The sequence below is a fragment of the Puntigrus tetrazona genome, chromosome 5, assembly GCF_018831695.1.
Source record: "Puntigrus tetrazona isolate hp1 chromosome 5, ASM1883169v1, whole genome shotgun sequence".
Lineage (NCBI taxonomy): Eukaryota > Metazoa > Chordata > Actinopteri > Cypriniformes > Cyprinidae > Puntigrus > Puntigrus tetrazona.
The window spans coordinates 32356999-32383498 of NC_056703.1; the positions used below are offsets into that span (position 1 = coordinate 32356999).

Here is a 26500-nt window from a genome sequence, read left to right on the forward strand (position 1 = left end):
CAAGCTCAGATCAGCACTATGTTTGGGCATCTTTAGGTCGCTTTGAGAAAAAATAATATATCGTCATAAAAAATAAATTAAATGCAATGGCACTTTATTTCAAAAGTGCCAAACAAAGAATCAATAGCAAACTGATATGACTGACATTTACCTCAGATTTTCATGACTGCCATACACACCTCCCTAAAATTTTCATAGGTGTTAATTTTTCATCAGTAAAAAAAGGTTTATAAGATGTACACTGAAAAACATGATTTATTTAGATTTACAAAAAATTCTTTAAGGTAGGTGGTTGCAATCAATTTATTTTAGTTGCATCTAAATAAACAAATTTTGTTGACTATCTTTCAACATTTTTTTTATGTAGCTGAAATAAATTGTTTGCAACCACGTACCTTGTGTAGCATGGTAACGTGTAGCATTTTTTCAGCGTACATCTACTTGAAATAAAAAGTTTTAAATATTTTAAAGTTAGTAATGCATTTAGCTAAAGGATAATGCTTCCTTTGACAATCAGAAATTGGTAGTAAACACAAATAATTACAAAGAAACAGCAAGTAACAACCGAATTAAAGCTCTGAAGTAGAAATATTAAAATAGTATTTTTTTTTTAAAAACTTACTCCAGTTGTTTTATTTGAAATATCAAATCGTGTTTTTTTTCCTTTGCACACACATTTGCATGCATAAAACGCTGAAACGTACAGGTTTTCAGAGTACCTCAACTCAACAAGTTGTCAAAAGTGCATGACGAAAAACTATCTCATAAGAGAATATATCTTAAAAGTATTATTTGATATTGTGATTTTTTTCCAAACCATGTCAATCTTTTGCATGCATGTTTAGGGTAACATCCCAAAGATGTGTGTTAATACTACTGAGATCCCACAGGGGTGTTTCTCTTTTGATTTCCCATCCAGGTGCAGCGTGTAGCCATGGCTGCATGGGTGGAGGCGACCACAAGGGAAATGGGCCAATCGCTCATCAACACAGACAAACCTTCAGTTTCAGCCTCTGCCCTCCCTGGAGACACTGGGAAGCCAGCGTTGGGCCCAAAACCCCACCTCATGCCCAAACCCTTTGCCCTGCAAAGGAATGCCACCGTCCGCTCAATCCGGGCCCCAAAAACCAACTTTAGCAGAGAGCTCCATCGAGCCGCCTCTTCTGAAGCACTTTTGGATATCAAAAAAACAGACAATCCAAATCCATCAGAATCCATAAAATCAGGTTCAAACTGCACAGTAAATGGGTCTAATCAAATTGCAGCTCCTAAAACCGTCCCACCCGGCCCAAAACCTGACTTATCGGCTAAGCCTAAACCAGAACCCACTAAGAGTCCCGGTTCCAATAACCAAACCAGTCCAAACTCAAAGTCTGCTGTGACCGCTGAAGATGTGAAGGACGTTCAGCCCAGGAGCAGAGCAAAATCTTTAGGTGCTCAGGATCAAAAGATTTTCAGCCAGAAGGTCCAAGGAGAAGCAGCCAAAGCTGAAGCGGATGTCAAAGTGTCTTCACGGTGCTGGCCGCCTCGAAATCGCCTCTCCGTGGAGCTGACCTCCAAATTCGAGTCGCAGTCTCAACCTGAGAAAGATGAAAAGAGAGACGCTGAAACCAGTAAGACGGAGAGAGAGTGGCCTCCGCATTCACCTTCCGAGTCCAAGCCTTCAAAGCTTCCGGTGGATTCAGGAGAGAACGCAGAAGAGGATGTCAGCGGAGGCAGCATTAAGAGACGAATCAGCCTTCTCTTCGATCGATCTACAGCAGCTCAGCGCAGGGACACTTTCAACAAAAGAGACAATCCAGGTGCTGAAATATCTGTTGATATTAAACAGAGAATCCAGAATCTGAGCTTGGACACACCAAGGACACGCTTGCCATCTACCGGTGCTCCTAAAAGGTTAGTGAAGCCTGCGTTCTCTGTTTCCTATTCATCCCTATTCATCTCTCTATCGATGCTTCATTTCGTTATTTATCATTATCAGGATTTTAATCGTATAAAATAAATTTCAAGCGCTATTGTTGATCCAGAAGAAAAAGCACTGAATCATTCAGGAACAAAACAAGCAAGCAATGATTTGTTTGAAAAAGCTTATATCATTCAGGAACAAAACGAACGCATAACTCAGTGAGCGATTCATTCCGCAGATTCATAAAAAAAAGTTTTAAGTTGTTCAGGATTGAAAAAGGGAGTGAGTCAATGAGCCATTCCTTCAGCAGATTTGTTCATAAAAGCATGGAATCATTCAGGAACAAAACATGCAAGTGAATCAGTGAATCATAATTTGTTCAAAAAGCACAGAATCATTCAGGAACAAAACGAGTGAGTCAGTGAGCCATTTATTCAGCGGATTCATAAATAAAAAAAACCTGAATCATTCAGGAACGAATGCTAATATATAGCATTATTTAGTAGCCTAACATTTTTCTTTGGAATCTGTTTCACAATTAAAAAAAACAAATGATTTTAGATAGAACAGTGAAACAGAACAGAAAAGCACTTCATGAAAAATATAAATAATATTCTTGGCAAACATAAAAATAACTAAAAATAAAAATCATTTTTGTGGTGAGGTCATTGAAAATGTTGGCTGGAATGTTAAGTATGTATGTTTATATATGTTTCTGGCTTTATGTTGTTCTTATTTTCAAAGTTATAACGTGTTTCCGAACTCTTATATTTGCAGTCCACCATCTGAGAAGACATTAAGCACTCTAGATGAGACATCAAATGAGAGACCATCAGAAAAACCTGCAACCACAGAGAAGGTGTCTGCTGACAAACCACAAAGTATGAGAGAAGACAAGAACTCTGCTACTAGTGCAAAGAGTGTAGAAGAAGAAGAATATGTCCCTGTTCCTGTTTACCGAAGGGTAGGGATGAGCCTAGATGCTGAGACAAAGAGAAGAGAAGAAGAAGAAAAACAGAGAAAAGATGAGCAGTTAGAGAAAGAAAGACAGCAGTGGGAAAGGGAGAGACTTTTGGAGGAAGAGAGGAAGGCAAGAGAACTAGAGAGACAGAAAGAGGAGGAACAGAAACGTGCTGAGGAAGAGAGAAAAAAAGAAGAGGAAAAGCAAAGACAGACGGAAGAAAGGAGAAAGCAAGAAGAAGAGCAAAAGAGAAGAATTAACGAAGAAAGAAAAGAGGAGGAGAGGAGGAGACAGGCCGAAAAAGAGAGGGAGAGACAGATCGATGAGGAGAAGAGAAGGATTGAAGAAGAAAAAGAGAGGCTGAGAGAAGAAGAAAGACTAAAGAAAGAGAAAGAAATGGAAGAAGAGAGGAGAAGAATTCAGGAGTTGGAGAGACAGAGAGAGAAGGAAAGACTGAGACAAGAACAAGAAAAACAAGAGAGGTTAAAAAAGGAGAGAGAAATAGAGGAAAGAAAACGAATGGAGGAAGAAAGACTGAAAGAAGAGGAAAGATTGAGACAAGAGCGAGAAAGACAAGAGCGGTTAAAGAAAGAGAGAGAAATGGAGGAAAGAAAACGAATGGAGGAAGAAAGACTGAAAGAAGAGGAAAGATTGAGACAGGAACAAGAAAACGAGAGACTAAAGAAAGAAAAAGAGATGGAAGAAGAGAGGAGAAGAATTGAGGAATTAGAGAGACAGAAAGAGAAGGAAAGACTGAGACAAGAACGAGAAAAAGAAGAGAGGTTAAAGAAACAGAGAGAAATGGAAGAAAGAAAACGAATAGAGGAAGAGAGATTGAAAAAGAGGAACGATTAAGACAAGAACGAGAAATGGAGAGAATACGGAAAGAAAAAGAAATGGAAGAAGAGAGAAAAAGAATTCAAGAGATTGAAAGACAGAAAGAGGAGGAAAGATTGAGAAAAGAACGAGAATTAGAAAGAATACGGAAAGAAAAAGAGATTGAGGAAGAGCGGAAAAGGATTCAGGAGATTGAAAGGCAAAAAGAGGAGGAAAGACTGAGAAAAGAAAGAGAATTAGAGAAAATGAGAAAAGAAAAAGAGATGGAAGAAGAAAGACAAAGAATTCAGAAAATGGAAAGACTGAAAGAGGCAGAAAGACTGAGAAAAGAACAAGAATTAGAGAGAATGAGAAAAGAAAAAGAGATGGAAGAAGAAAGACAAAGAATTCAAAGACAGAAAGAGGAGGAAAGGTTGAGACAAGAACGAGAAATAGAGAGACTGCGTAAAGAGAGAGAGATTGAAGAAAGAAAACGAATGGAAGAAGAGAGAAAGAGAGAAGAAGAAAGACTGGCACAGGAAAGAGAAAGAGAGAGAATAAAGAAAGAAAAAGAGATGGAAGAAGAGAGGAAAAGAATTCAGGAACTGAAGAGACAGAAAGAGGAGGAAAGACAGAGACAAGAACGAGAAATAGAGAGACTGCGTAAAGAGAGAGAGATTGAAGAAAGAAAACGAATGGAAGAAGAGAGAAAGAGAGAAGAAGAAAGACTGGGACAGGAAAGAGAAAGAGAGAGACTGGAAGAAGAGAGGAGGAGAACTCAAATGATTGAAAGACTGAAAGAAGAGGAAAAACGGAGACAAGAACGAGAACATGACACGGAGATGGAAACGAGTGAAACAGCGGAGGGATTACGAGAGGAGGTTCCTACGAGTTATGATTTAATATCGTTCGATGCGGAGGAGCCGCCGGCTTCACAGACTCTGACCTCCACCGTCTCACCTCGCCTCGCACAACTGACTTATGATGACTTCTCAGTGAAACCACGAAGATGGGGAACCAGGGCGAGACGTTCCTCCACTCCGTCTCCGTCCAGAGAAACCCCTCCTGCTCCTCACCACAGCCTCCAGCCAGAACCACAGCCCAGTCCTCCTGGCCCCCGAGAACCCAGCGGAGATCAGGTGTCTGTGCATGATCTGATCGGATTTGAACCTGAAGCTTCCAGTCCACAAAACCCCACAGACGGCAGAACGCACACGTATTTATATGAGTCTCAATCGGTAGATCAGCTGGAGCCAGAAGCACATGAGGTAAGAGTGGTGGTTGTTTAAATACTGCAATATCATTTCATGTTTAATATATGAAACAATGAGCAACAATAGCCTTGATTAACCTCACTGAGAGAAAAAACTCCCTTTACCATGATCGCTGTAATTCCCTTCAAGTTGCTTAATGATTTTATAAAATCTATATTGAAATATAAAAATGTAATATTGAAAAGGCACATCTTAATCCAAAAATATAAAAGTGAAAAATAATGTTGAAATATCTACATTTATTAATAATAATTAGTAATAAATAATATAAAAGTAATATATAAAAATATAATATAAATATAATGTAAAAATCTAAAAGTAAAAATTTCTGAATAATAATAATAATCACAGCAGTTTTAGTATGGCACATCTTAATATAAAATGTATATATAAAAATATATAATTTTTTAAATAAAATATATTAATATTAAATATATCGAAATATAAAAATTATAATCAAATTAAATAATAATATAATAAATAATGATATATAAATAGTTATATAAAATAATGTATTATATAGTATATATTTATGTAAAAAAAACATTTATTACATTGATTCATAAAAAAAAAAAATAATAATCTGAATAATTTTGTCTATTAGCCTGAATGAAATCTAAAAGAAAAAAAGCAATGTAGCAGCTTGGCACCTTTATGTATAATGTGCAGTCATAGATTGCAGATAGCGATTCAAACATGGCTCATGCAATCAGAATCAGAAAAAATGTCATTTTTGTAAAGTATATTTACATTTTTATGAATATAAGCAACCTCAGCGGGTTGTAAACACTAGTTAAACACACTCAACAAATTTGGCCTTTTTGGCTTTCAGTAGTTTATTTGGTCTGTTTACCAGCTGGTTAGCTTTAGCAATTAGCCCCTACATTAAACAACACCTGACTGTATAGCCAGTCATTCAAAGCTAACCAAAGACGCAGTTAGAGTATTAATCACCAAAATTTGATGTTATTGTACCTATTTTACCAGTCCCACATTTAGTTTTTAAGGGCTCTTAACAGTGTGAAATACACTTAGGCCTACCTGTTTCTCTTCTATACCTCTTTCTAATATAATATATATCATGTAGTTTTTTTTTCAGTGACAGCAAACATAATCTCTTGTGAGATCACAGTCAGGGTACGAGAAACCTTGTTCAGCTGATGTTGCTCTTGTAGGGTTGATTCTCGTCTTCAGGGCAGGGCCTTTGTTTCCATTGATTGTGTCGTGTTGGAATTTCCCATTGGTGCCTCATGACGGCATGGAGGCGACGCTGCTTTGTGCTGGGGGTGTGTGTATGTGTTTATTCTTACATGATACCTGTCCTTGAGTCAGGCCTGTGGCATTTTCCAACAACACCTTTCAAATGCGTTTGAGCAACAGCTTGTACAAACATCGGCACTGATTACATGTGTAACCGATCTGATAGGTATAGGTGTAGGTATAATAATTAATTAATTAATAGTAATTAATATTGCAGATTAATTAATATTATATTGTTATTAGGATGTCTACACGAGGTGGGCTACTTCTTCAGTTGTGTGTGCATGCTCCTTATTTCCCTAATGAATTATGGTATATATATATATATATATATATATATATATATATATATATATATATATATACATATATATATATATATATATATATATATATATATATATATATATATATATATATATATATATATATATATATATATATATATATATATATATATATATATATATATATATATATATATATATATATATATATATATATATATATATTTATTTTTTTTTTTTTTTTTTTGGTCATGTTTAGTTTATATCAAACTGAATTGTTATTGAATAATATTATATAATGAATTATATATATATATTCAATTATTAATGTATTATAATTTTTAATTAAAATTATATTTTTATTGTATTCTAAACTATTAGATATTATTACATACTGTTATTTTGAAAGCTGCTATTTTGATTACAGCTCATCAGTTTTTTGTAGTACCTTTATAAAATTACATCAGTGAGGAAGGTTCAAATGGTTCTTATTAAACAAATTATTATTACTATAGTTATTATTGTTAAAGTATTATTACTGTCTAAATTGACAAACCTCTTCAGATGCGTTTCTGTGCTGCTTGTCATTTGGATTAAAAATATAGTAATATAATATATTGTTTTACAGTACAGTACATGTCTGTTTAGTGCAATTAAAAGCACAGTGCACAGTTTTTGACTGAGATTATGGTTAGCTGCTGTAATTATGAGCAGAACCGCATCATTCTGATGACATGAGCTGCAGCGTAATCACAGCAAAATAATCACTGCCTTAACATAACACTGCTTTCTGCTGAGGACACGCTGCATTTGATCAAACCCTATATGCTACATAGTTTAGTTTAATTTAGTGTGCTTCACTGATTATGGTTTACAGAGCTAAATGTTTGGGGACTAGACAGGGAAGTTTCTTCATGTAAATGATTCGCAAAGCCCTGCAGGTTTGGGTGTTTACTTTAACATGCAAAGCAGAGAAAGGTTGTTTTTTCTTCAGATTATTCTCCAAACTTCAAAAAGTCGTGGCATTTTTGAGTGCATTACAATATAAGAATAATATTCGGCTTCCATGTTTACATGCGAACTACTGATTGAATCAGAAAACATCTGTGCATGTGTGGGATTTCTCTGGTTTATGTTTAAAAATAATTATTTATTTAAATAATTTTATTCAATTGTTTAAATAATTAATTATTTATTCATTTTAATATAAAAATTATAATAATTAAATAAAATTGGACAAAATATAATAAAATTTAGATTTAGATTTAGATTTTTTTAATTGAATTTTCAGCAGCCGTTACTTGAGTTTTCAGTGATCTTTATTTATTAGATTTTTTTTGTGTCTTTTTTATGTTCATAGAACTGTAAGCGCAATGTCTGCAGTCGTGAAGTATCACTTAGTTCTCTAAAGTTGATAAGATCAGGTGAAAATTAATATCATAACATAAGATGTTGTTTTCCTGGTTGCTATGAAATTCATTATGTTTAGAGTACGGTACAGTATTTCTACCTCTTAAACTCTTGTGAAAGGATTTAATTTAATCCAAAAAAGCCATTTGAGCTGTTCAGAAATGATTATGAAATATGATTATCAGCAATGTCAAGATGAGCTGTAGTTTTGACGGGCCTGAGGATACATCTTTAATTTCACTTCTCTTGAACAGTGAGTCATGATATGTAATACACATGATGAGAGTTACATAAACAGATTATTTTTTTCAAGTAACTGGTAAATGAATGCATTACTTTTTTTTTAAATAAGTTATGCGCCAACACTGTTGTGACTGATGAATGCTGGCTTTGCTGAACAATACTAGAATTGTGGCGATTTACTTAATCCACAGGGTTTTGCAAACGTTGTTATTAATCAGGGATTGTTGTACTTTTTATTTATTTATTTATTTATTTTTTGACGAATTGCTGCTAAGTGCTTGAATTCGAACGAAAATGGCAGCCACGCCATTGTGAAAGTGTCTGACAAAATAGTCAAATTAGCAAAACTGTGAAGTTGAAATGATTTTAAAAAGATTAGAAATAAAACATTTTCTATTTTAATGCCAGAATCTATCATTAAAGCAATATAAAAATGCAATGAAATGTAATCGAAAAATTCAAAAAAAGTTTTCGGTGTCACATTATTTATTTGAAATAGAAATGTTTTCTAACATTATAATCATTAGAATCGTTAGAATTAGATTTTAACACTTTACTGTGAATTAGATCAAATCAGTGCATCTATCTCTCTATCTATCATGCATTGTGAAAGCCAGTTCATGCAGATATTCCTATCCTCATCTTTAGTTCATATCTACAGCGGTTTCTTATCCCGTATGATTATTTACTGTGGACTAAATGTCCTCCAGTTAAACCTGTGCTTACTCTAAGCGTAGCAGCTGCTGTCAAGGAGAGTTTATTGCAGCCACACACGCTATGGCTCATATTAGACAAACACGGCCTGTCCGTCGTGACAAATAGTCAAAGTAATGCGCGCTCAAGTATAAAGCACCTGATTCAGCAGTGGTTTGCATAGGGTTTTTGTGGTTTAGCATTCCTCTTCCAAAGTTCACAGCTACAGAAACTTTCCCACATAAAACTTTTTCCTGCTTTCTCTCTCGGCCTGTCTGTATTTGACTGTTTCAAATGCAGCGGCACATGATTTTTCCCTGCTCTTCTTTCATCCCTTCCCCCTTTCTCTCTCTCTCTCTCTCTCTGTCTGTTTCTCTGAGCCGGGATGTTGTCACTCATTTGAGGGCTGTGTCTGTTTCCGGTACCTGTTCGTACCTGCAGCGTGTCAAGCGCTAAGCGGTGGGCTTGCCGCGGCGCTGCTATGTTTTTCCATTGGGATCTGCGGGAATTGCACAAGAGCAAGCTTACGAGGCTAATATCTGGACGTCGGAAGGCTGCGTTCCCAGATCTGTGCTTCTACCCAATCTAAACAAGAAGATTTCACGAATGGATTGACCGCAATATGTGATGGAGGGGCATCGAGGATTGATCGACAACCTGAGGTGCTTTCTGCGATGGACATCGGCGTAAAAAGTCTGCTTTTCAAGAATCAAGATGCCTACAGAGATGCCAATGCATGCCGGCTATAACGCCCTCTAGGCATCATATCTCGGATTTATTTCCCCAAAAACTACTCGATTCCACCAGACACCACTGATTTTCCCAACATACTTCATCAACTGGGTGAAAGAAGATGCAGTTCTTGGGTAACAAACTGTCCGAGGCGCAGACGCAGGTGTCTGGGTGGGTGGGCAGCATGCGTCGCTCCTTACAGGAGGCGGTGGAGGTGATGTCGGGCGCTCTGGAGCGCGAGGGAGTAATCGAGGAAGAGGATGACGAAGAGCGAGTGGGAAGGTTCGAGAGGGCCATCTCTCCACTGAGAAGTTTTGCGGCTCGCGGTCGACAGTCGCTTCGAAGTCTGTCCCAGCAAAGCCGGCAGCGTTTTTCCCTGCGCAAACGCACTTCTGCGACAAACTCAAATAACGTAAGACCACGCCGAATGTTTTCTCTTCTGTTGCTTCTTGCTCTTCGACGGGTCTTCAACGGTGCGTCACAAAACATCCGTGACTGTTTTTACCGCACGCTCTCGAAATGTGCATCAAGCCGAAACGTCGCGTGGAAATTTACTTGGAAAGATTTGGTGTAAAAAAATAATAAGGCCTAACATTATCGGCAAAAACCTTCCATTCTGTGCAGTCTTCTTTTCCCTTGCGAAATAAAAATGAAGATTTTTCAAATTATATATAGCTGCCTTAATGCGATAAAATAACAAAAGCAGTCAAATGCCTCCAGGTAAGCTTGAATGACAAAAAGAAGTGCTCAAAATGTATCATTTAACTTTCAATATGCAAAAAAAAGTTCAAATACGTTGCCTCCCAATGCCATAGAAGAAGCTTTTTTCATCCAAACGACCTTACCGTTTCACAAAAGATTCTTTGTGACAAAATAAGGTGCTTTAAATTATTAAAAGGTAATAAAGACACGGTTCCTTTGATTAAACAGTCCTTTCTAGCTTGGCATCGCTGTGAAAAACCTTTCTACTCTGTATAATATCAAAGAAAAAAGCATTTTGGATTTAGTAAAAAGTCGTTTTTTCTGTCACTGCCTTGAAATAAGGATTTAGGCATGAAATAATGTCCTTAGAATAATTTGTGCCGAAACAGTATTAATTTGTATCAGAGGAAGACAGGAATCGTGTCTTTGTGTATTTTTTAATAGACTTTTTCACCCTGTCAAAAGCAAGGATGCTACAATTGCATTTTGTGAGAGAGTGTGACTGATTTGGCCCAAAGTTAGTAAGAAACAAGAAGTGCTGGATTTTATTCAGCAGATATTATTATTCAGTAGAATGCGATTCCAGCTCCCGTTCCTGCACACACGCGTGAGTCAGGTATACACATCAAACACTGTCAAACAGGATGTGAGGCGTTCTGGAATCATTCGGAATCTCGAGCTGTCTGGGCTTGTTTTTACTCTCTCGAAGATTTGCTTATCCTCTCGTTTTGGATCTTCTCTTCCCCGCGCGACCCAAAACTCACAGGATACAAAACCCGATGAATGTGGCATCCATCCCGCAGGCTCGCATGTGTGTCCGTGCCGAAGTCTTGGATGGACGTAAAAAATGTTTTTGCAAGACGTCGCTAATGCTCACCGAGGCTGCATTTAGCTAAAAATAACAATGCTAACGGTAATATTGTAAAAGGTAATGATCAAAGCTGCATCATTGCATCATAGCATGATCTTTCAGAAATCATAATAAAACACGTCTTATCGTCAGCATTGGAAACTCTTGTGCTGCTTCACGTTTTGGTCTAAACTGTCAGCCATTTTTCATCAGCTTTCCCCTTTACGAAAAGCTCGAAAGCACAGCATTTATATGAAATATTCAGTAGCACTGTAAATGTATTCACTGCGATTTCTTTTAACAACAACAAAATCTTCCTGACTAAGCCTTTATTAAGTTTGACAGTGTGACTTGTTGCTAAAACATCACGGGGCGACTGTAATATTGCTCAACAGCAGAGAGCAGTGCTTTAGTCCTCTCCTACATTTCCCTAGTGACTAACTACACAAATTAAAGCTTCGTTTTCCCATTTACATGCTAATTCTGGTAAAGCATTATGCTGCATTATTAGCAGTTACCTCTACCTCTACTATTTCTTTACTCCTTTAAGTCTAGTTCCACCATCGCTTCAACAAGTAGTCAAAAAACTACTCACTAGTTCATTTCTATTTCATGTGGGTTTTTAGGTTTAAATTTAGCATAAAGGATGCATGTTGAAACGGTAGGCACTAGTGATGCTGCGATGCGAGTTAAAGTTGTTACAGTGGTCGAAGAAGTGTGTGAGATGATGTTAAAAATGCCAAACATCAGCCAACGTTATTTCATTAGCATGTATATATTGTCAATATGTATTTTAGTAATATCTATATACATATAGATTCCATTACTTCAAGACAAACAGCACCTTTAAGAGCCAGGTGCATGTCAGTGTAGATGAAAGGGAATCAGAAGAGGGTCAGATCAGGATATGGTCCAGCAGTCAGTGTCGTATATTTACGGGATTGTCTCTGTAGAATGAACGTTACTCAATGTCCTGCTCACAGAGAGCTTGTTTACGAGGAAATGTTTTGTTTCCTAGTAACCACTCTTGTACGCTGACATGTTTTTAACAGCAGAGTGACGTGAAATTCAGAGTATCTGATCTGTGTACAAAGACTGGTGAGGATGAGAGAGAGAGTGTGTGTGTGTGTGTGTGTGTGTGTGTGTGTGTGTGTGTGTGTGTGTGTGTGTGTGTGTGTTTGTGTGTGTGTGTTTGTTGTGTTTGTAAAGGACATTTTGGCCCCTGTGACCATCCCAGCTCATTAAAACACGCATGCTTGGATAGTTGATGCTTTTCTGTTTGCAACGTATGCTTTTGAGGTGTGTGTGTGTGTGTGTGTCTGTTAAGTTGTATAGTTGTTGTATTTTGCCTTATATAATTCCAGTAACAATTTAGTTTAAGGGGCATTTCTCACTATTAACTAGCTGCTTTTCCATATTACTATATTTATTAGTATTGATTGATTTTCAATGCCTTATTCTGCAAGACAATATTTTTCAGATCATTTAATCTTAACCTTAACAACTACCCTACTAACTATTAATAAGTAGCAAAAGTCATTGTTAATCGTTTTAAATAGTGACTGGTGATCCACAAACTTACATGAAGTTACAATACAATACATTTTCTAAATATATATATATTCTAGCCATTCTAAATGTCATCTATCATAAAAACACTGATACCAATTCTAGTCTTCTGAGTTTCGTTGTATTGGCTTGACTTCAGGAATGCGTCTTGTCATGAGGTTCGTTATGAAATGACAGCAAATGAAAACAGCTGAATCCCTTTGATCTGAAGTATAAACTTGAGGATTGTTAAAATTCATATTTTAATCATTTGACAACACATTTGCATGGTCTGCGATGTTAGTTAACTCCACATGACATGCAAGCGAACAAATATTTTATATCTTTTTTTATCTTATATATTATATTTTGTATCTTCTTTAATGGGGTTTTTCTAGATTTTGGATGAATATTCTTCCTACAGTTTGATTTCGGTTCACCATTTTAATTCCTAAATAAAGGTTTTTAGTCTTTTGGTGTTTTTTTTTTGGTGTTTTTGTCCAACATCTTTACATACTAGTCATGTAAATGATACTTTTTAAAAATTATAATTGTTATTATTATTATTATTATTATTATTATTACAGTAAACAAACAAAATATTTTGGTTAATGGCTATAAAGCTGAATATATATTATGTGAATATATATATATATATATATATATATATATATATATATATATATATATATATATATATATATATATATATATAATTAATTATAAAGTGAAGTGTGCGTGTTTAAGTTATAAGTAGGTACATATAACCAGTTATTTCAGCATAATTGATATACTATTATAGATAATATTAATATTTAGTAATATAACTATTGAATAGCCTACATTTAATATATACTGTGTATAGAGGGGCGGGGTATATGCATCCCTGCCTCTGCTGAATAATTTTTATAAAATGATTTGCAAAACACTCTTTGAAATCCTGTTCTGGATCAAATGATTAGCGATATGTTATCTGATTGGAGCACTTTGAATCGTTTTGGGACTCAGTGGTTTATCTGACTCACTCTGAGTTTCAAAAAGTGTGTGTGTGTGTGTGTGTGTGTGTTAGTACTAGATCAAAATGACAAATTTGAAATGAAATAATTTTGTTCATTAATATATTTAGCTTCATTTCAGTTAAATTTTATTTCAAGTAACAAAAGATTTTTGGTTTAGGTTTAGTTTTGGTCAACTACAATTGCAATTGAAATATAAATAGGCTAAACCTTAATAGAAAGATTTTTGGCGGTTCTAAAACTAACCTGATCAACCAGCACGGTTTTCCTAGTGGAGCTGGTTTAGCTAGTTAAAAAGCCTGGTGGCTACACCGGCATCCACAGCATATACTTCGGTGCAGTCTGAGTTTTAAAGTACGTCTTATTAAACTCTTCAGGGCCAGTCGAAGGACGGAGAACCCGAGGAGGACGGAGATGCAGAACAGGACGCAGAGAATCTAATCGGGGAAGCTGACGATCAGCCTGAAAACTACGACGCCGTTGATAAGTAAGAAACACATCCAAAACATGATCACTTTCACTGCCAGAATCAACCTTCAGTTATCTTTTGAGCATCTGAGTATCTCATTCAGAGCAGCGATGTGGAGCTACTAACTAAAACTAGCAACACCGACTCGTTCGGCGTCTCGGAGCAATGCTGCTTTTCCAGTAACAAGTCATTTTCATTTCCCCCGGTGTCAGGTGACAGAAGTACTCTACAGCTGCTTTGTTTTTAGGTTCTGTGTACACGGGGAACAACAAAACTCTCAAAACTGTCGAGTCTCCTAAAAAGCCCACAACTAACGAAATTGAATTTTGTTTAAATAACTTTTTCCACCGATTCAGTGATTATTCACTCAGTATTTATTCTTATCATTAAATGATCGTTTCGTTAAATACTGCTTTTTTATCCACGTCTTTGCATCTAAATGATAGAAATTAACGTTTTATCAGTGTATATGTTATATTTTAGATAAATTTAGGAAACTTGCAATGTCACAGATCCAATACAGCTCGGATAGTTCGTTTTATTATTATTGATATATTATCATAATAGTTTTGTTTTAGTCTTTTTCAATATTAAGGTCGGTTCAGTTTCGGAGGGGGTTATTTGTAGTTTGTTTTTTAATGTATCTGTTGTTTTTATCAATTTTATTGCATCAATTTAAACTAGATGAAAACTAGAAATGGTGATTTGCCGACAACCTAAAATAAAACACGCGTGATCATTTTCATTACATTTTATTTTGACCATTTTTATCATTTTAGTTAACTATGATAAGCTGTAACCCTGGTTTAAAGCATCGGTTTTGCTCAGGCTGTCTCCTAGTGGTCATGAAAAGCATCAAACATCTTTTGGTTTGTTTTGATCTGTTCAGCCCTACCACACAGATCAGAATCAATCAAGCCTTGCAGAGACTGACTCAGGCCAGACAACCGAATAAATCTACTGATTCAGACGCAGCAGATCAGGAGGAGCCCGATACGCTACCGGTTCTTCAGGTACACTTTGGTTACGACGTGTGTTTTATTTATATTTGTTCATATTTAATTTATATTACTTATATATTTATTTGTATTATATACACTACCATCCATGTTGTATATCCCCTTTCAGTTATGATTTTATTGAATTTTTGTTTATTATATATAACAGCAATATAATGTAACGCATCAGGATTTTCTGTTTTGCAGATGAAACGTCTTTACGAATATCTTAAATGTCTTATTTTTATCGTGAAATATTATTGCGATGTAAAATAACGTTTTTCTATTTTAATATATATTAAAGTCTAATTTATTCCTGTCATGCAAATCTGAATTTTCAGCATCAGAGATCATTCTCATTTGCTGATTTATTATCAGAAACTGTTGTGCTTTTCTCTGATGAATAAAAAGTTGATAAGGAGAGTGTTTATTTAAAATCGAAATATTTTTGAATGCATAATTAGAAAAAAATACAGCAGTTTCAGGTTGTCAGTGTTTTTTTGTTCAAATCAATGCAGCTGTGAAAAGCTTTACAAGTCGTACTGATCCCAAACTTTTGAACGGTACACTTTCAGAGAAAAAGGTACAAAAGCTGTCGCTGGGGCAGTGCCTTTTCAAAAGGTACATGTATTGTACCTAAAGTGTCCATTTTAGCACATATTTGAACCTAATAGGTACAAAAGTGTACTTTTGAAAAGGTACCGCCCCAGTGACAGCTTTTGTACCTTTTTCTCTGAGAGCATAGTGTATTTATATATTAAATCTTACTAAAATAATAGAAAATACTCTTTTCATGTAATCAATTTATTTACATAGATGTACACAATACAATATGGCTGACTGTATATTGCTGGATCAGTCTGCAGCTCCTCTGCTGGACTCCAGCGTTTTCCGTTCGAAGGTCGATCTGGCAAAGAAACGGAGCATAAAGCGCACCAGACCGTCGCGTGCCGTCCGGCAGAGAGCCTCCCTGCCCGCTCTGAGCGAGGGAACGCAGCCCGACTGGAGGTTCTGCGACTCCACAGGTGCTTTTACGTCACGTCTGTTTCACAGGATGCAAAAACTCACTCACATTTGACCGAGAATTATTACATATTATTACAGATGCAAAAGACCAGTGTTCCAATGGAGCGGGGTCTGAATCAGAAGAAGAGGAACCGGCCCGGGACGTCACGTCCTCTCCAGCTCCAAGCCAGCCCAAGAGAGTCCCTGTGTTTCCTGGGATGGACCCTTCTGCCCTCGCGGTATGTCCCTGCAGGTGTATGTCCAGTTTTGGATGCCTAACTAACGTTTTAGGCTTGGTTAATTGATATTTTACCCAGCCACCTGAAGTACACTAGTGTTAAAAGGAACACACTTTGCTTTTTTTGGAAATAGGCTCATTCTCCAACACCCCCAGAGTCGATGAGTTGAGTTTTAACGTTTTGGAATCTTTTCAGCCGATCCCAAGGTGCTAGCATAGATCATTGAAACCAATTAGAGCGGTAGCATCGCATTTCGAAAGAATTGAAAACTAAAATTTCAAATTTAAAACTAGAAAAGTCATTTTCCGCCGGTCTTAGTACGCAATATAATTACAGAAGAGTAAATAGGAAAAGTATCAAAACTCTTTGGTCATTTTTGAACACGATGCTACTGGTCTAATTGGATTTAATGATCTATGCTAAGCTATGCTTAAAGTGCTATCGCCAGACTCGGAGATCAGCTGAATAGATTCCAAAACTCAATTTATTAACTTTGGGGGAGTTGGAGAACGAGCCTGTTTCCAAAAAAAGTAGAGCGATCCATGTGTAGCAATAGTTTTTGAGAATTTTTCTGCTGCATTTATTTGATCGTAAATACACTAAAATCAGTTTTTTCGTTGCGTATTCCACTTAGTGTCAATAGAAATGCAGCCGAGCTGTTTTGATCAGTTAAAAAATTATTTAAAAAAACAGCTTACTAACACAATGAAAACACGATGACATGCTAAAAAAACATGACTTTAGAAAAAGAGTTTTTGCAAGCTAGCTCTTTTGTTTATTGGTCTGCGGCTATGCTGGTAAACAGGCAAAACGAGCAGCAAGCCAGCATAAATCAGCTTCGACTGATATAAAACGTGCATTTCGTTCAGTTTTGAGTTTGTCTCGTCTTTCTCTCGCAGGCCCAGCTAAAGCGGAGAAGTGGAGTGATAGAAACAGAAAGTCCAGCAGAAGCCCAGACTCCTGCGTCTGTCCCCTCACGCTCTCCTCGTACACCCACCATGGCCCTCGGCCCCAGAGTGCTGCCCCCCGTTGACGCCAAGGACAGCGGGTGCGTGCGAGCAGAAACGTTTATATTGCTTATGGAGCTCACGGAGGTTTTCTTTGTCAGATGAGTGCACTATATAACTCCACAGAGCAGATTTAAGCTATGAAAGTTTATATTTCGGTTTTGGGAGTCTTATAATATTAGTTACTTGTTCAACGACGATTCGTTTTCGATTCCTCTTCTGTGATTGGTCGATTTCATCGAGAGCAGTGTTTGTGGGCTTTTAACAAAAGCGGCGCCCAGTGGCGGAGTTCGAATCTGCATTTTAATTCAAACCAACACCAAAACACCAAAAAGCGGGCTTGCAGTATGCTAACGTTTCATCTTGACGTCAACATCCGCTTTTAGCTCATGGTTGATTTTTTTCTATATTTGCTGCGAAATCTTTAGTGCTTTTTAAGAAGTAAACATTATAGAATAAATTTCGCATTATCACTCATAGTATATAGAGGAACATTCACTGGACTGAAGCAACTTTATTATCAAATAAGATCATATGGCTCATGAGGAATGTTTATTTATTGATGCCTCATTATTTTATGGCATTGCATATTTGATCATTACAAGCTATTTAAATACCACGACATATTATTGAGTGATAAATACTATTATATATGCTTATAATAGTGTAGTCTGCCATACTATTATAAACATCTCATCAGTCTTATATTATGAGAATGCATTCATCTTACTTTTTAGTCATATAAATATGTGCCTCTAAAGGTGCATATTTTCAGTATATCGTAATATATAAACCATAAAAGCCTAATTTATCAGCTATCACGCAAATACAATAAACGTTTACTTATATATATAAAATGTTACTATTATTTCAAAATGTCAAACTTTAAAGGATTCGTTTCATCGTTTGTTTTATTGCAATTATCTTCGATACGCATTGCGGTGCTTCATTTAGCACGCTTTTCTGGATGCATCATGATCAGTTGAATAAGAACGATGTGAATGATAATAATTGTGCGTGCTGTGAATCCAGGTCCGGCTCTTCACCCTCCTGGCTGCTCGAGCTCAAATCTAAGAAGCGAATGAGTCAACCTGAGAGCGAAGCGTGAAGCTCAGGTCAGTGCATGTGCTGGAAAAGCCCTGGAAGATCTGCATGTTGCTCTCTCCATCTCCACTAGAGGAAGACACAATCCGCTTCATTCGGTTCTCCTCCCAGTTAACCCCGCTGTCTCGTCTCGCAGGTCCGATGAGGTTCGTTGAGAGGAAGCCCTCCGCTGAGAAGACGAGAACGATCGTCCATCCTCGTGCTGACTGAGCATCGGATATATTTCGAGCACGGGGCCTCGACTGAACTGTTTGGAGGCTTTGCCAAGATGGCGACCTGTTATGCGCATTTTTACTTTAGCATAAAAGTCTGTCATAGTTGTTCGCTGTTTACTGTCTTGATTTTACGGTTATTTAATTTAGTTTACGTTTAATAATTCGAGTTCCTCCAGTTCAGTCAGGGGCCTAATGCACGTCTTCTTCTGTTCATCTCTGAGGAACAGAAATCAGTATAGCTTCAAGCTGCAATGCACTTTAAATGAGTCGGATCACTGGAAAGGGTGCCTTAGGGCTCTTAGGCATTATATTGCATTTGAGTTGAGTTTTTGTTTTTATTCAAATTGAAATATTGTACTTCGAAAAGTTTGTTTTAAAAAAATCCATTGATGTCCACTGCTATATGAAACTCTTTTTTCTTTCTCTAAATTGTTTTCATTCTGTTTACAACATGTGCCAATTCCTTTAAGCTTTAAGACCGGCGTAGATTTCTTTTTTTAATCTTTTATTGTCCATATTTTGTCGGCCGACGTGCTTGGATCGAGCTGATCGTCATTTACAAGGTTTTCTTTTGTTTCCGATGTCTTTACGGTCCTGCCAAGAACACTTTTAAAAACACAAATCAGAGTTGCAATAATGTATAATAATAAATTGCGTTCCTCTGAGATGTTTTTGTTTTATTTCAGCTGTGTAAATTGCTGCTTGAGGAAATGTTTACTTGTTTAATGTTGGGAAACGGGAGATGTGTTTTATAAAATATGAATCATGAATTGCAATCATCTTGATTAAATATTTTTCTAAACGGGAAGCAAGTTTGTCTTTAAAATCTCCCTGGACCAAGAGACTTGACTTGATATTCATTTTTATGCATTTTATTTCTTCAAACATACAGGTATAGGTAAGAAAAAGTTATTATTTTATACATTTGAAGAATTGAGAAGCAAAAAAATCCTAAGTGGCATCTGAACATTTAATGTTTACATTTTTATTATTGAATAATCAATTTTCAGAAGTCTTTGGACTTAACATACATTCATTTATTGTTACATTTAACTACATTTATACCAAATGTCGATTTTAAACACGATTTCAACGTTTCTTTGTTAGTTTCCTTAAGGTGCGTCCCTTTTTGTAAATGCAATATAAAATGAATTTTAAACATGCACATTAATTCATTGCCGCCTTTAAATGCCTTTCATACCTGAATCTAGCCATTTGATTCATATTTAATTCATCTGTCAATTTCAACCGCAACTTCGGTGCTTATTTATTTTATTATTTTCTGTGATGTAATAATCTTGTTTTTATTGTGCATCCCTAGTCTTTTATAAATGCAGCTTGAATTTAAATATACTAAATTTAATATAGTAGCTTACAGAGGGATGCGCATATAGTTGGCAAATAAAGACAAAAAATTGCAAAAACGTATATAAAAAAGCGTGCATCCTTATCCCTAGAGTTACAAATAACATGAAATAGGTTTATCTTTAATGTTAGAGGTCATTTGTTACATTTTTGCTGTCACACCACGGCATTATATTGCATTTCAGTTTAGTTTTTTTTAATATTGTACTTCTAAAAGTTTGTTTTGAAAAAATCCATTGATGTTCATTGCTACACGAAACTCTTTTTTCTTTCTCTAAATTCTGTTTAAAACATGCGCCAATTGCTTTAAGCTTCAAGAGCGGCGTCGATTTCTTTTTGAATCTTTTATTTTCCATATTTTGTTCTTTGATTAAAGCTACAGCGAGCGGAAAAGCATCCGCCGATGCAAAAAAAAAAAAACTTTAACACGAGAAAAGTGTATCCTTATCCCTAAAGTCACAAATAGCATGAGATAAGTTTATCTTTACTGTTAAAGGTCATTTGTTAAATTTTTAAAGTGTCACATATTAAACCGTATTTTTGTTTATTTTTGATGTGCATATTTTTCCTCGCGTGCCTTTTTTTTCGGAGAGCATTGAGAATTTCGAGAGTCCGTCAAATGTGGATGAATGGTCCGAATCGGCCGTGTGGGTTTGGGCTCAGAGAGAGAGAGAGAGAGAGAGAGAGCGAGCAGGGTTGTGATGACAGCAGCTGATCCCGTCTGAATCCTCTTGGCTCGCGCCCTGTCGGTGCCCGCTGTACCCACGCTGGCAGCAGAGCAGGCTGGTGGCTGCGGGCAACTCCTGCCAACTCACGGCCTATTGAGAGGCAGTCTGACGGACACAAATGCGAACGACAGACTTGCTGCATCAACAGCAATCGACGCCCAACCCATTTCTGCTGCTGTGGACGGAATTAAACCATAAATACCCCCCGGGTCCCCTCCACTCGCCCGGCGCACCCTCACCTCCATACACACTCCTCGCGTGCACACACACTCGTACACACGCACACACACTCTGAGAGAGAGAGTGGAGGGGTGAGAACTGCTGAAGGTGAAGGACGGGAGAAACAGGTAAAGATGCGTTCGGCCTTCATCTGAACTTTTTGACGTTTCGTGCTGGCAGATGAAAAGAAACTACGCAGCATTGTCGTAGAAGTCTGTTTCGTTGGAGACCTAACGTAATGGAATTGAAATTTTAAAAGAGACAGCACTACACTAGAGTCAAGACTACACTACTTGACCCAAACCTAAATTGCTAAAACAAGAAAGTTTTGTTGAAAGTATGTTTTTTTTCTTCATTTTCTTGATCAGATCTCTGCTTTTAGACTTTAAAGCCTTTAACAAACCTCTTTTTGATTTTAATTTAGATTTTTTTCTTGACAAACACAATACATCTTAATGATATGAGCACAATGAGCCGAGTTTAATTGTTTTCCCTTTGAATGTCTTTCAGTCACTGTTTTGTTTTGTTTTGTTTTGTTTTGTTTTGTTTTGTTTTGTTTTGTTTTGTTTTGTTTTGTTTTGTTTTGTTTTGTTTTGTTTTGTTTTGTTTTGTTTCGTTTCGTTTCGTTTCGTTTTTTGGCCGTCCTACCAAAAACATTTTTGAAAAACACAATATATACGTGATGATGAGCATAATAAGCTATGTTTTTTTTTTGTCACTGCTTTGTTTTTCTCATATAATACCAAGATTTTTTTTATTACAATATTGTACGTTATAAGGGAACTTTTTTTCCCTTTGAATGCTTTTCAGTCACTGAAACAATGTTTATTTTTATACTTCAGTTGTATAAATTGCTGCTTAAGTCTGTTGTTTAATGTTAGGGAAGCGCAAAAAAAGTAGTTAACATCAGCTACTTTTATTTTATTCTTTTTTGATATTTTGTTATCTAATGCAATGATATTCGTGCATTTACGAGCCTCCGAACGCATTTCGTGGTCATTCTCTTCAGATCGAATCTTCTGTTTTCTTTTGGTTTAACATTTAACTGAAGTTGTTCACTCTTCTCGTGTTTTTTAGCCGCTCTCACGGAAATGGAATGTTGTTTTTTTTCTCACCTCTGATTTTTGTTGAACAGGAGGAGAGATGTCGGATCAGCAGGGAGTCCCGGATCAGCAAGTCGCTGGGAAGAGCCAAGGAGGAGCAGGAGCGGTTTACAAGGTCCAAGTGCACTCATTTAAACGGTTATTCAATCAAAAATCCCAGAGCAAACACGTTTAAGCTCATAAGACTGAATTAAGTATCAACTACAATTTGCATTAAAAGGCGAAACGAGCCAATAGCTGACACACGGCAAGAGTTATAGATAGATGTGGAGGGTAAACGTCATTTGAATTTGATGAGGAATATTTCACGTCAAGGAATAGTTGAAAATGTACTTACAACCAACTCAAAACAAACTCATCTGCATCTCGGATGGCCTGAATGTGAGCACATTTCTTGACATCCTGAATGAAGTTCTTGATTTAACGTCGTTGCAGAAAACAAGAGCAGAATGAAGGTCTTCATTCAGATGAACGTGACGGTGCATATAGAAGCCGCTCGTCTTTCACCAATGAAATCCCAACAGTTTATGACTTAAAACATGTTGAATCACCTTAACAGGCCTCACTGTTTGAATTCGAGAACTTCCGTGGAAAGAAGGTCGAGCTGTCGGCGGAATGCAAGGATTTGATTGAGAAGAGCTTGGAAAAAGTTGGATCAATCATAGTTGAGTCTGGCCCGTGAGTACATGCTCTCTACTGCCTAACCGCGTTATCTACAACCACAAAAGGAGGAATGAAGGGTGTTCAGACTGTTCTTCAAAGCAAACGTTTGAATATGTGCAGTTTGGATTTAGGAGAAAAGAGAAGGACAGGAGTTTTTTAGTTTTGCACACAAGATTATAACAAATGCATGCATGCATACATACTTAATGGACTACTTACTGCACATCAGTGCTTCTCAAATTTCTTAAAATGTTTATATAATATAATATAATAATTGATACTATATTAAACCTAATTTAAAAAAACGCAAAAAAAAAACAAAAAAATGTATTTTCCCCTTCTATAATATTTACAGTTCTTAATACCTCTGCATGCACAAAATAAATTATGATTTATCAATCTAGCTAAACAGTTTATAAAACATAAATTACAGCCACTTTCTGAATGTAAGTTAGATGTGTTAATGTTATAACATACAGGTGGCCTTCACGTCAAAAGGTTTAACAGCTATTTTGAAATATTTCATTTGTTATCGTCCTTAATTAACAATAAAATGTGCTTGAAATTAAATAAACATTAACTGAAACCAAAAAACCTTTTCTTTAACTTTAATTTTAGCTAGTTGGCAAGTAAAAAAATATATAGTTTTCATTTACTAGGTAAGAACATAGGTTGAGAACAACAAATGAATACAGCTAAATTTAATATAATAATATACTACATAAAAGCTTTGAACAATAGGACTGGTTAACCTTCACGTCATGTGACCAATAATTGTTGAAATATTAACTTTACGTAAATATTTACATATTCATGTACTCCCTTGTAATTGTACTTTTGGCATACTTGAAGTCTGCTTAATTGGAACAACTCATTTTGTGCTGAATGCATTTTATTTGTGCAGAAGTAGTGCTGGAGTTCAACTAAAGATATAATGAAGTAGATTTTATTTGCGCTAAAGTGGAACTATCGCAATAATACTTTACTTAGACTTTATATATATTGCATTTAAAGACCAATATTATTCGAAGATCGCACAATCCTAATCAAGAGAGGCGTTAAAACACATTTTATGCTTAATATTAAGAAACGTGCATTGTGAACTTAAGCAGCACTCCAGATAAAGTTTAATTAGAAAGTTAACGTTAGTACATTTCTAGCAATGTGTCAAGAAATGCGTTAACATGTATGAATATGCTTCACGTTTTTAGCAGGGTTCGGATGAGAAAAAATGTTCCCTGCTTTAATCAAAAGGATGATCTTGATGATCTTGTCGTAGATGGGTCGCCTTCGAGCAGAAGGGCTTTCTGGGAGAGCAGTTTGTTTTGGAGAAGGGAGAATATCCTCGCTGGTCCACCTGGACCAACAGCCAGAGCAGCTACTGCCTCCTGTCCATCAGACCTCTGAGAGTGGTGAGAGACACCTTCACACCTGCTTAAAGATCTGCTCTGCTCTCAGTCACGGCCCACTGAGTCTTGTGTTTACGCTCCATTACCAGGACAGCGCCGACCACAAACTGCATCTGTTCGAGAACTGCAGCTTTGCCGGGAGAAAGATGGAAATCGTGGATGATGACATCCCCAGCTTGTGGGTTCACGGCTTCCAGGACCGCGTGGCCAGTGCCAAAGCTGTCAACGGAACGTGAGTTCCCTGTCAAGTCCAGCGTTTTCCTCATTACAGACGGTCCCGCGTGTTTAAAGTCAGCTCGATTCGTTTTACTCGTCTCTGGTCTCATGCAAGGTTCATCAGTAAACGTTACTTGGAAGAAAAAAGTATGATTTGAAGAAAGGTGGAATTTAAGTGACTAAAAGTGACATTTAGAATTAAAATGGGACTATATCAATCAAATGCCACCTCTGATTTTTTGATTGCACAAAAATATAACTGCTTTGAGTATTAATAATTATGTGTTCAAGCTTTACATTTTGTTGTTTTCGTTCGGAAAATCTTTGCTGTTCTTGGTGAAGCGCTATACTGTTTTTTTGTTGTTAACTGAAATGTTAAAATAAATATAAAATATATAATTGCTTAATGCAATATTATATATTCTATAAGAATACGGAATATAAGGAAAAAGGAAATACAGCGTTAAAATGTCATTCCAAATATTAGCAAAAAAGTAATTAGTGAGTATACATTTAATAAAGGTTACATCTATAATAACAAATCATGAAGGAAGGTCTCCATTCTCCAAAATGACTAATTTATCCAATCATAACTTTTTTTCTGATTTGAATGTCACTTCATGTTGACTTTTAGCACAACAAGTAAATCTACAAACAAATAATGCCTTCCATTTTCATTTTTATTAATGTAGTGATATCTTACATCCATTTCTTATTCAAAAGGTTATTTTATTGGTTCCACGATGAACCTTTAACCTCCATGGAATCTTTCAAAAGGTTCTTTATAATGAACAAAAGTTTCTTTTGGTTACGAAAAACTAATAAAGAAAAAATCGTTTGGCTGAAATGTTCTTCGGGAAGCCCAAAAAATGGTTCTTTATTTACACTGACGCATCCATGAAGAACCTTTAAACTTGATAGAAAATAGCACAAAACATTCTTTAAAGGTTCTTCAAACATTCAGAAACAAAAGTGGTTCTTTTAAGAGCATCGGGTCTTTTAAGAAAATGCAAACTTTTATTTTGAAGTAAAGAAAGAACTTCATGTTGTCTGACATTGTCTCCGACCTCAGGTGGGTGGGCTACATGTACCCAGGCTATCGCGGGCGTCAGTTCGTGTTTGAACATGGAGAATACAAACACTGGAACGACTGGGGAGCCACAGAACCACAGCTGCAGTCCGTCCGGCGCGTGCGTGACATGCAGTGGCACAAACGGGGCTGCTTCACCGTCCCCGTCCCCGACCCAGCTCCCAAACCCAACCCCAACCCAAACCCCAATCCCGCTCCCAACCCGCCCCGGCCCCCGCTCCGGCCCCGGCCCCGGCCCCGGCTCCCGCTGCCCCATCCGGCACGGCTGCCAGCAGCTGAAGGAGACCGGCCAGCCCCGCCGCTGACCTCTGCCCTGCGCCTGCTCGGAGGACCACGAAGAAAGCTCGAAAGCAAAAATGACTGCCTTGCCTCTTGTGTGTCTATCATTGGAAATAAAGGCCTCGGCCCCATGCTTTGATCTCTGACCTTTGCCTCGTGTCTGATTCGAGTTTTTGCGCTAGACTGATAAGATGGGAATGATGCACTCGTCTGAGACAGAATCAGATTCAGTGATCAGGTTAAATACAATTCAAAATAACTACTTTCCAATCAAAGCTGAATATTCATCATCATTGCTCCAGTCTTCATTGTCACACGATCCTTCAGAAATCATTCTAATATGCAGTATTTGCTGTTTAAGAAACATCATGATTAATGTGGACACTGAGATAACTTTTATTGATACGTACAAAGAGCAGCATTTATTTGGAATAGAAGTCATTCGTGACGTCTTTAACGCATTCTTTAATGCATCATTCGGAGCTATTTGCAAATAATATTTCATTACTCGCTCGCATGCATTCACACTGAGCTTCTTCTCTCATCACAAGCAGATTGGGAACTACGCACATCACCAGCTATCAATACAAAATGGCCACATTTAAGAAAAAAAACATGCTCGGCTAGTTTGCGTCACTGCGTTTCTAGCATCAAGCGCTCGTCAAACATTGAATATTTTGCTGCTTTCATCTT

At 36.8% G+C, this 26500-nt stretch overlaps 2 protein-coding genes across 2 annotated transcripts; both read left to right on the forward strand.

The window, feature by feature from the left end:
• The first annotated feature begins 890 nt into the window (after nucleotides 1–890).
• On the forward strand, nucleotides 891–19543 carry tnks1bp1 (tankyrase 1 binding protein 1). Its single transcript, XM_043239918.1, is given in 10 exon segments — nucleotides 891–1896; nucleotides 2684–3705; nucleotides 3708–4951; nucleotides 14076–14185; nucleotides 15057–15180; nucleotides 16025–16190; nucleotides 16270–16409; nucleotides 17309–17457; nucleotides 18449–18531; nucleotides 18657–19543. Coding segments are annotated over 9 exon segments (3993 nt in total). The 5' UTR covers nucleotides 891–934; the 3' UTR covers nucleotides 18525–18531; nucleotides 18657–19543.
• A 1278-nt stretch (nucleotides 19544–20821) lies between these two features.
• Nucleotides 20822–25939, forward strand: crybb3 (crystallin, beta B3). Its single transcript, XM_043238686.1, is given in 7 exon segments — nucleotides 20822–21175; nucleotides 22183–22265; nucleotides 22710–22828; nucleotides 24093–24225; nucleotides 24312–24454; nucleotides 25511–25731; nucleotides 25734–25939. Coding segments are annotated over 6 exon segments (765 nt in total). The 5' UTR covers nucleotides 20822–21175; nucleotides 22183–22190; the 3' UTR covers nucleotides 25808–25939.
• The last annotated feature ends 561 nt before the right edge of the window (nucleotides 25940–26500 follow it).